Here is an 11,003-nt window from a genome sequence, read left to right as displayed (position 1 = left end):
CCTCTATAAAAACACTCGGCCTTCGGCCTCGTGTTTTTATATGGTCATGAAACTCCTCGGTAACTTATAATATCCTTATATTTTACAAGAGGGGGTACTTTATTCACTATATATTATATATATATATATATATATATATATATATATATATATATATATATATATATATATATATATATATATATATATATGATTCTTATCTTATGCAGTTTGTGAAACCCTGAACTAACCACACACAAAAAGAAAATCTCTAGCAGCACTTGCTACACACTATAATATGTCCTTTGTACTTTTATCTTCAATATCTGCCCAAGGGTCTCCTCTCCCCAGCAGAACAAATGATCAGAACAGGTCACGCTGTTAATGGTCAACTCTGTGTCAGTTGTGAGAGGCAGAGCTTGGTTCTGGGTAGTTCAGTCAACAGGAAAGGTATCGAGGTCACACAGGAAGGGATGTGACAGGGGGCTGCTCCGCACACAGCACTCACACTCAGCTCTGCCGCACTCTGCTCTGTCACACTCTGCTCTGCCGCACTCAGCTCTGCCGCACTCTGCTCTGCCGCACTCTGCTCTGCCGCATGCTTAGAAAGGAAAAGATCCACTGGGAAAAGGTAAGAAGCCTATCATGAACTCCCCTTGAATTAGATTGATTTTCCTGGGAAAAGTTGATTTGTAAAGTAGAAATATATGTTTTATTGTTCTAAACAGCTCAGTGGGTTGTGCTACTGACTTGCAGCGCTGGGGTCCTGAGTTTGATTCTGACCTGGGCAGAGAGTTTGTATGTTCTCCCCATGTATCTCCAACGTCCTTCCAAACACATAGGGGCACATTTACTTAAGGTCGAATATCGAGGGTTAATTAACCCTCGATATTCGACTGTCGAAGTTAAAGCCTTCGACATCGAAGTCGAAGGATTTAGCGCTAAATCGTTCGATTCGAAAGATTTTAATCCATCGATCAAGCGATTTTTGTTCAACCAAATAAGATTGCTAAGCCTATGGGAACCTTCCCCATAGGCTAACATTGACTTCAGTAGCTTTTAGGTGGCGAACTAGGGGATCGAAGTTTTTTTTTAAAGAGACAGTACTTCGACTATCGAATGGTCGAATAGTCGAACGATTTTTAGTTCGAAACGTTTGATTCAAAGTCATAGTCGAAGGTCGAAGTAGCCAAAAAGAACATTCAAAATTCGAAGTTTTTTTCCCTCTATTCCTTCACTCGAGCTAAGTAAATGGGCCCCATACAGTCAGTGTAAAAGGGTTGTTAACTTTTAGGATGATGTAGAGAGTGATATTCTGAAACAATTGGTTTTAATTTTTTATTATTTGGGGTTTTTGAGTTATTTAGCTTTTTATTCAGCAGTTCTCCAGTTTGTAATTTCAGCAATCTGGTTGCTAAGGTCCAAATGAACCTAGAAACCATGCACTGATTTAAAATAAGAGACTGGAATATGAATAGGAGAGGCCTGAATAGAAAGATGAGTAATAAAAAGGAGCAATAACAATACATTTGTAGCCTTACAGAGCATTTGTTTTTAGATGGGGTCAGTGACCCCCCATTTGAAAGCTGAAAAGTGTGAGAAGAAGAAGACAAATAATTAAAAAAAACTATAAATAATGAAGACAGATTGGAAAGTTGAACATTAGATTGTAAGCTCTGCTTGGCAGGATTAACATTTTATAAACAATTTAATAACACACATATGTAACCTGTTATCCAGAATGCTCGGGAGGTTTTGCAGACAAGGGAATTTAGATCTCCATACATTACGTCTTTTTAAAATGAATTTAAACATTAATTAAACCCAATAGGCTGGTCTTGCTTCCAATAAGGATTAATTATATCTTAGTTGGGATCAAGTTCAAGCTACTGTTTTATTATTACAGAGATAAACCATACTTAAACATTTTAAATTATCTGATTATAATGGAGTTTATGGGAAATGGCCTTCCTGTAATTCAGAGTGTTCTGGATAATGGGTTTCCGGATAACCAATACCATAACTGTAATTGCATTAGTGTTTTTGTACCACAAAGTAGCAAGTTACTAGTTTAACATGTGTAATAGGTGTAAGTATCTCTGCAGCTGTAGCTGAACTACACCTCCCAGCGTTCTTCACTGGTGAATTGGTGATGAGCTTTTGCAGTTTGGCTATAGTTGCAGTGGATTTGCAGTCGGGTGAATTCGCCAGACTGCACTCTGATGATTTCACACCAAGAATAATAGATCAGGGATGTCCCACCAGATGTTGTTAAACTACAACTTTTTTTATACTCAGGCAGATGAGTAGCTGGATAGAAATAAGTCTTCTGTAGGGTAGTTCCAGTTACGGACTGGGGGGCCCAGGGCCCACTGGGCCTGCTGCCTTAAGGGCCCCCACACCACCCCCGGGGCCCCCCAGCTGCAAATAACTTTCTGCCCCCCCCCCAGCCACAACCCCCCACTCAAAAATACCTCCTCTTTGAATCAAATGTCATTTGCCATGAGGATGTCTAACGGGTGTAGGCGGAAAAGTGGCTTGTGTATCATCACCCTAACAAGCTATGACTACAACTAGCACAGGTATGGGACCTGTTATCCAGAATGCTCAGGACTTGGTGTTTTCCAGATAACAGATCTTTCTGTAATTTGGATCTTCATACCTTACGTCTACTAGAAAATCATGTAAACATTAAATAAACCCAATAGGCTGGTTTTGCTTCCAATAAGGATTAATTACATCTTAATTGGGATCAAATAGAAGTAACTGTTTTATTATTACAGGTATGGGACCTGTTATCCAGAATGCTTGGGGCCTGGGATTTTCTGGATAATGGATCTTTCTGTAATTTAGATCTTCATACCTGAAGTCTACTAGAAAATCATGTAAACATTAAATAAAACCAATAGGCTGGTTTTCCAATAAGGATTAATTATATCTTAGTTGGGATCAAGTACAAGCTACTGTTTTATTATTACAGAGAAAAAGGAAATAATTTTTCACAATTTGGATTATTTGGCTAAAATGGAGTCTATGGGAAACGGCCTTTCCTGTAATTCAGATCTTTCTGAATAATGGGTTTCCGGATAACGGACCCATACCTGTATCTAAAAACCTTCATAGTTATGTGCTCTCTAATGAGGAGAATTGCACTTCTAACCAAACTATTGCAGATTTAATCACATTTGCCCTTTCTTTTAGTCTGGTGTTTTCTATACGGTTGGGAAAAGAGGGTTAAAGAGTAACTGCTCCCGGGGGAACATTAGCCACAGAATGTGAAAGATTAATGCCTGTCGGTGTTTCCAGTGCATTTGCTTGTTTGCATTTGTGTTGAAATTTGAACTGAAGTTGCAGCCTGAGTAGAAACTCTGCACTTTCATTTAAAAAAAAAAAACTTTGTGGTTGTTCACCTTTCAATTAACTTTTAGTATGATGTAGAGAGTGATATTCTGAGACAATTTGCAATTGGTTTTCATTTTTAATTATTTGTGGTTTTTGAGTTATTTAGCTTTTTATTCAGCAGTTCTCCAGTTTGCAGTTTCAGCCATCTGGTTGCTAGGGTCCAAATTACCCTAACAACCATGCATTGATTTGAATAAGAGACTGGAATAGGAATAGGAGAGGCCTGAATAGAAAGGTGAGTAATAAAAAGTAACAATAACAACATATTTGTAGCCTTACAAAGCATTTGTTTTTAGATGGGGTCAGTGACCCCCATTTGAAAGCTAAAACGTCAGAAGGAAAAAGGCAAATCATTGAATGAAAAACTATAAAAAATAAATAATGAAGACCAATTGAAAAGTTGCTTAGCATTAGCCATTCTAAAACATACTAAAAGTTAACTTAAAGGTGAACCACCCCTTTAAAGTGCCAAAAGCTTTATGAATGTTGTATTCTCTCCCTGATGCGGCAGTGATGGCAAATACAATAGATTGTTTTAAGAAAGGGTTGGTTGTCCTTATAGTTAGTAAAAACACACAAAGTTATTGCTATTAATAAACAGAGTATTGTGAGAACATGAATATCTGGGGGTTCATTTTTAAGTTAACCTTTAGTATGTTATAGAATGGCCAATTCTAAGCAACTTTTCAACTGGTCTTCATAATTTTTTTTTTTTATATAGTTTTTAAATTATTTGCCTTCTTCTGACTCTTTCCAAGTTTCAAAATGGGGTCACTGAGCCCATCTAACAAATAAATGCTCTGTAAGGCTACAAATGTGTTGTTATTGCTACTTTTTATTACTCATCCTTTTATTCCGATTTCCTATTCATGTTCCAGTCTCTTATTCACATCAATGCATGGTTGCTAGGGTAATTTGGACCCTAGCAACAATATTGCTGAAATTGCAAACTGGAGAGCTGCTGATTAATTAGCTAAATAACTCAAAAAACACAAATAATAGAAAATCAAAACCAATTGCAAATTGAAAAGCAGTAATGGGAAAAGTACTGAAGAGTACTCTGGACAGGAAAAAATCTGGTCTAAATTCTGACTTATTCTCAAAATATTCTGTTTAAAAAGCCAACATTTTGGCTTAAAATCAAATTTTGGCTTTTAAAAAATGTTGACATTAAAAAGTTTTTGAGACTCAAAGTCAACATTTTAACTCCAAAATGTATAATTTTATAAGTGTTTTTATGAGTTTTGACTCAAAGTTCACAGGATTCTTTTTTCTGATGTTTTTGATGCAATATCTTGTACCTCTTTTGTTTCAGTGGGTACAATGCAGATGATGTAGCATCTCTGGTTATGGTGCAAGATGGAGCCGACTGAAGCCAATGGTTATCATTCTAGGCTTTATAAACTCCACTCTATAGAGGAGAATGAATGCGAGTCGGAAACAGAAGCTTTGAAGCCACCAGAGACAGCTCATTGGACAGAAAGAACGACACAAACTGTTCCATTGGACCAAATAATTCCAGAGAATATGAAGGAGTCCCCCTCTGTACAGCCAATCAAGAATTCTAAATCCATTGTCTCTTCTGCCAAAAAAGTTATCTCAGCTCTGGGACCCAGCGGTGAGTTTAAATTTGTATCCAAACTTCTATTTGAGCAATAACTGGTGCAATTATAGCGTTTAAAAAGGAACTCCATCCAAACCCCCCTTTTTTTTGCATAATGAAAAACCCTAGAAAACCAATATACACTAATCTAGTATTTCCATGGTTATTTGTAAATGTATTCGAAATGCAAAGCAGCGTTTGTCTGCTCCGTCCTGTTCTATGATTCTTAAAAACAATGTAGCCGAAGTCAGTTCCCAGACAGGTCTGTTAATCAGCTTGTTTCTGCTACATTGTTTCAGAAGTCAGAACCAGTAGTGCAGAGAATATCCATTGGAAACAGCCAGGCAATTACTGCTTTCAACAGCATTAACATTCACAAATGATGTTAAAACCACTGGAAATGTTTAATTCATGTATATTGAAACGTTGCTGAGAATTTATTTCACTATGCAAAAAAAAAAAAAAAACAGTTTTTGGGTGGTTTTCCCCTTTACATGTTGCAAATTCTGGGTGTTCATGACATATACAGTATCTTTTCAGAATTGTGACTGGCTCCAATAAGTTCCCTTTAGAAGAACAGATAGGGGCAGAGTCGAAGTGAATCTTCCAATGAAAAAAGGTCTAATTTCAAGCTATTTTTTGTGTACTTCGACTAGGGAATAGTCCAAATTCGATTCGAATTTAAAAAATACAAAAATTAGACTATCAAGATTTATGATGTACTGTCTCTTTAAAAATTCGACTTCGACCATTCACCTGCCGAATTGCAGTTTCAGCCTATGGGGAACCTATTTGGAGTCATTTGTTGGTGGGAAAAACTTTGAATCGAATTCAATTGAATGTGCTATTCCTTCGATTGGTATGATTCAAATTCAGCCAAATACAGACCTACTCAATCAAAAACTGACCTATTCGACCAAAAATAAACTTTGACGTAATTTTGGTTGGTCTTTTTCGATTCGAAATTCGACCCTTGATAAATATGACCCGTAATGTCAGTTTTGTACAAACACATATATATAGGAGAGGGCTGAATAGAAAGATAAGTAATATAAAGTAGCAATAACAATACATTTGTAGCCTTAAGTAGCATTTGTTTGTTTAGATGGGGTCAGTGACCCCCATTTGAAAGCTGGAAAGATTTACAAGAAGGCAAATAACCCAAAATAAATAAATAAAACAAAAATAAAGGCCAACTGAAAAGTTGCTTAGAATTAGCCATTCTCTAACATGCTAAAACTTAAAGGTGAACCACCCCTACACAGTTCATGTGTATACGATGGGAAGTGTACCGAGCGTAACTGTTCATGTGATGGCAAAAAACTCTTCTTTTATTTTATTTACATTTATATTTATTTTTGCTGGTTCAGATAGTGTTCATGCACCATTTGCTCATGTTAAAAGGAGGGTATATTTTTCCCTTTTATGTCACTGCCAGCAAACAATGGAAGGTTTATTTATTTAAGTAAAATAAAGTTTCTATATTACAGGTCAGTCTTTAATTGCCGACTTTGTGCACATTAACGACTGCTTGAAAAGCAGCTCCGAAAAATGTAGCGAGCAAACGGAAACGGTTATTTCAGGTGAGATCAGAATGATTGATTGTTTTTTATAGTTAATAATCACCTAACAATGTATATGACACATTATATTGGGCGTATCAGTAGTCGTGCCTGCTCTAAGCCATGAGATATGGATAATATAATGATCCCATATTGTGCTGTGTTGAGCCACAGCGCTCTCTATTAAAGTCTGCTCCATCCGTATAGAGTGCGGATAGCGGAGCTGCAGAGAATACAGTTGATTATGGGATGGAAGTCTGAATCATATATACAAAGTTTTGATTTGCATTTTCCTTCAGCTTGTTGTCACTCCTTCCCACGGCACCAAACAACACATTCACCCACCTTCTGTCTGTTTAGGTGTGAGAATAAATGTTCTTGTTTGTGGGCAGGTGCTTTCAAAAGCAAGAGGTTTCGTTACACTAAAAGTTTCAAAATGAGTCAGTGCTGGCCGTCTGCATCTACTAAAAGTGAAAGAATTGTAATGGGGAGAGACAGCGTCACTGTTTAACTGTCCACTCCATTCTGCACTCTTATTTGACTAAGGTGAATGCTGCAGACTGCACTGATGCAGTGAAATAATGAATACGCCATTCCTGGCTGCTCCTTCCTGCGTGGAACCAATTTTTAAGACCCGAACCCACAGCCCACGACCCGAACTGCAACCCACATATTTACCCACTTTGATCCGCTACCGGCAGGCCCGGACTGGCAATCTGTGGGTTCGGGCAAATGCCAGAGGGGCTGCTATAAGGTGCCATAGAAAATCAGTATTTAGTGGGCTGGTGGGAGACTGTTTGGGCCTCTATGTGGGCTGATTGGGCCTCTGTGTACCTGAAATGCCAGGGCCTATTTTAATTCTCAGTCCGGACCTGGCTACCGGACCCGCAACACACTGACTGCCATCAAACAGGAAGTGTCATCATCAAAAGTGGGCGGGGACAGAAACAAGTATTGTAAAATTTTAAAAGGACTAAAATATAGACAATATAACATAAGATAAGAAATTATGACACCTGCAACCCAACCTACAACCTGCAGACCCCAATCAAACCCACACCTGAAAATCCTACCATCATTCCACAGGGTGCCCACTTTTTTTACGAGTGACCCGCGGATACCATGGGTACCCGACCTGCTGCAGGACTCTTGCTCCTGGTGCAGGTACATGTGCTTTTCCTTTAAATTGCTCGGTTTGGAAAAAAATAAAGACAAGCAGAAGCTGGGGCTCATGTTCTGTCAGCAAAATCTGTTCTTCTTGCTTTTAGTGCAGATGCCCAGTCCAGTAGCTAGGGACCCACAGGGCAGCCTGGAATCAATCTGTAAAGTAGTTAAGCAGGCACCCAAGGACCATTCCTCCACACAGATGTGTTGAAATTCAAGTATATTTATTTGGTTCTTAAGACATGACCTTTCATATCACAGCAGATACTTAATCATAGGCTTCGTATTACGATTAAGTATCCACTGTGATACGAAACGCATAAGACCTTGTCTTAAAGGAGAACTAAAGCTTAACTAAAGAAGTAGCTAGAAATATTGTACATTATGTTTTGAGCTTCTGTACCAGCCCAGGGCAACCACAGCCCTTTAGCAGTAAAGATCTGTGTCTCCAAAGATGCCCCAGTAGCTCCCCATCTTCTTTTCTGCTGATTCGCTGCACATGCTCTGTGCTGCTGTCACTTACTGAGCTTAGGGACCCACTCACAATATACAGTACACATAGAATAGAAATGTCACAATATAAGGATGATTAGTAATTAATACAGATAATTACTACATGGCAGCACAGAAACCAGTGCAATTAGCATCAGAATTTAATAATTAGCCCTGTAGCATCAGCTTATATTACAGGCCAACCTCATTTTCTGCTGGATAATTGGTGACGACCCCTAAGCTTAGCTTCTCAACTAGTGATGTGCTTGGAATCAATGACCACTTTATGTTGCACATGTGCTTACCTGTATGTGCCCTTAAACCAGAAGTTGTTATACTTTTTAAATTCGAGACCCCTTGGAGGTCCAACCTTTATTCAGGGTCCCCCTTAGTTTGTACCAATATATATATATATATATATATATATATATATATATATATAGGAAATCACTGTGCCAAAAAAATATGTGTGTGCAGTAGGAGAGTTTAGATAGGAGGCAAAGGTGTTCATTTCAATGGGCTACATATTCTGTTAAAGGGCTTGTTCACCTTTACATTAACTTTTAGTATGATGCAGAGAGTGATATTCTGAGACAATTTGCAGTTGGCTTTCATTTTTTATTATTTGTAGGTTTCGAGTTATTTAGCTTTTAATTCAGCATTTACAATTTCAGCATTCTGGTTGCTAGTGTCCAAATTACCCCAGCAACCATGCATCGATTTGAATACAGGACTGGAATATGAATAAGAGAGGTCTGAATAGAAAGATGAGTCATAAAAAGTAGCAATAACAATACATTTGTAGCCTGACAGAGCATTTGTTTTTAGATGGGGTCAGTGACCCCCCCCCATTTAAAAGCTGTAATGAGTCAGAAGAAGAATATTCAAATATTTCAAATGCTATTAAAATGAAATGATGAAGATCAACTGAAAAGTTTCTTAGAATTAGCCATTCTATAAGATAATAAAAGTTATAAATGTATAGGTGAACCGCCCCTTGGTATTTAGATGGGTATCTGCCATTATGTTTCAATATATCCACAATACAAAAGCATGACGCCGCACATTTCTGACCTCTGTCTCAATGAATTTAGGAAAGCGGAGATGGAAAGGAAGTCAGAGTGTGTGTTTGATGTGTTTGCTCTGGGAATAGGAAGGAAATGTACGGGGATAGTCATCTGTTCAGCAAGTCCTTGGGTAACTGAAATTTACTCCGGGAAAAACAAAAAAAGCTGGACATGGATGTTGAGGTTGTTGGGCAGATTGCTGATAGACAGAATATTGATGACATTTGCTGGTCTGACCGAAAGTAGCATTGTGGCTAGACAAGACATTTACCTTAGTCTGCAAACATTTTCTAGAAGAGAATCCTAAATTTAGGAAAATCCAGGGGCAGATTTATTAAGGTTCAAGTTGTGGTTTTTTGTTTTTTGGTCAAAACTCACATTTTCTGGGTTAAAAAAAAAACTCGCATTGTTTGAGTTTTCGAAATATCTAGAATTCAAAAATACACCATCTAAAACCTGTTGAGTTCATGTAGGAGTCAAAGCCAGAGGTCCCTTGAACAATTTGAAGATGTTAATGATGTTTCATGACGTTCAAGGTTTTTTTGGTGGCTTTTTACCCGAAAACTCAAATGATTTTTGGAGATTATAGTGTTTCTTCTTGATTTGAGTTTTTTTTCTCTCGATTCGAGTTTCGCAACTCGAACTCAGCCATTCGAGTTTTTTCGTAAATATGATACCAATCGAGTTGTGAGTTCATTCAAGGTATAAAAAACTTTAACATTCGACTTTTGATAAGTATAATGAGTCTTTGCTCAGTAGGTGTGCTCGTTTTCATATAAAAACATAGGTGAGACTTGGTCTACCATTCAGGCTCTCAAATGATCTTTATGTGAATTCTCACTCAGTACCTTTAAAGGGGTTGTTTACCTTTAAAGGGTTCCTGTCATCGGAAAACATGTTTTTTTTTGTTTTTTTTTTAAAAACTGATTTTTTTTATATTCAATTTTGAAATCTGACATGGGGCTAGACATTTTGTCAATTTCCCAGCTGCCCCCAGTCATGTGACTTGTGCCTGCACTTTAGGAGAGAAATGCTTTCTGGCAGGCTGCTGTTTTTCCTTCTCAATGTAACTGAATGTGTCTCAGTGGGACATGGGTTTTTACTATTGAGTGCTGTTCTTAGATGTACCAGGCAGCTGTTATCTTGTGTTAGGGAGCTGCTATCTGGTTACCTTCCCATTGTTCTTTTGTTTGGCTGCTGGGGGGGAAAGGGAGGGAGGGGGGTGATATCACTCCAACTTGCAGTACAGCAGTAAAGAGTGATTGAAGTTTATCAGAGCACAAGTCACATGACTTGGGGCAGCTGGGAAATTGACCATATGTCTAGCCCCATGTCAGATTTCAAAATTGAATATAAAAAAATGTGTTTGCTCTTTTGAGAAATGGATTTAAGTGCAGAATTCTGCTGGAGCAGCACTATTAACTGATTCATTTCGAAAAAACAATATTTCCAATGACAGTATCCCTTTGAGTTAACTTTTAGTATGTTATAGAATACCCAGTTCTAAGCAACTGTTTAATTGGTCTTTATTATTTATTTATTTTTTAAAATAGTTTTTTTAATTATTTGATTTTGATTACTTTGCTGCTACTCATCTTTCTATCCAGGATCTCTCCTATTCATGTTCCAGTCTCTTACTCAAATTAATGCATGGTTGCCTATTTGGACCCTAGCAATCAGATGGCTGAAATTGCAAATTGGAGAGCTGCTAAATAAAAAGCAAAATAACTCAAA

At 37.7% G+C, this 11,003-nt stretch overlaps 1 protein-coding gene across 2 annotated transcripts in view; it reads left to right on the top strand.

Annotated features, from left to right (window-relative positions):
* The first annotated feature begins 393 nt into the window (after positions 1–393).
* Positions 394–11,003, top strand: part of sh3tc1.L (SH3 domain and tetratricopeptide repeats 1 L homeolog) — a 35,324-nt gene continuing 24,714 nt past the window's right edge. The window contains exons 1-3 of one of the 2 annotated variants that reach the window (XM_041587764.1): positions 394–610; positions 4,697–4,999; positions 6,475–6,567. In XM_041587764.1, the coding sequence (XP_041443698.1) occupies positions 4,741–4,999; positions 6,475–6,567 (352 nt within the window). In that variant the 5' untranslated portion in view covers positions 394–610; positions 4,697–4,740. The remainder of the gene's footprint in view (positions 611–4,696; positions 5,000–6,474; positions 6,568–11,003) is intronic. The other variant, XM_041587760.1, reaches the window with a different exon arrangement.

The sequence above is a fragment of the Xenopus laevis genome, chromosome 1L (genome assembly GCF_017654675.1).
Source record: "Xenopus laevis strain J_2021 chromosome 1L, Xenopus_laevis_v10.1, whole genome shotgun sequence".
Classification (NCBI taxonomy): Eukaryota; Metazoa; Chordata; class Amphibia; order Anura; family Pipidae; genus Xenopus; species Xenopus laevis.
The sequence above is the reverse complement of the archived record's forward strand: the minus strand, read 5'-3'. Positions and strand labels throughout refer to the sequence as shown.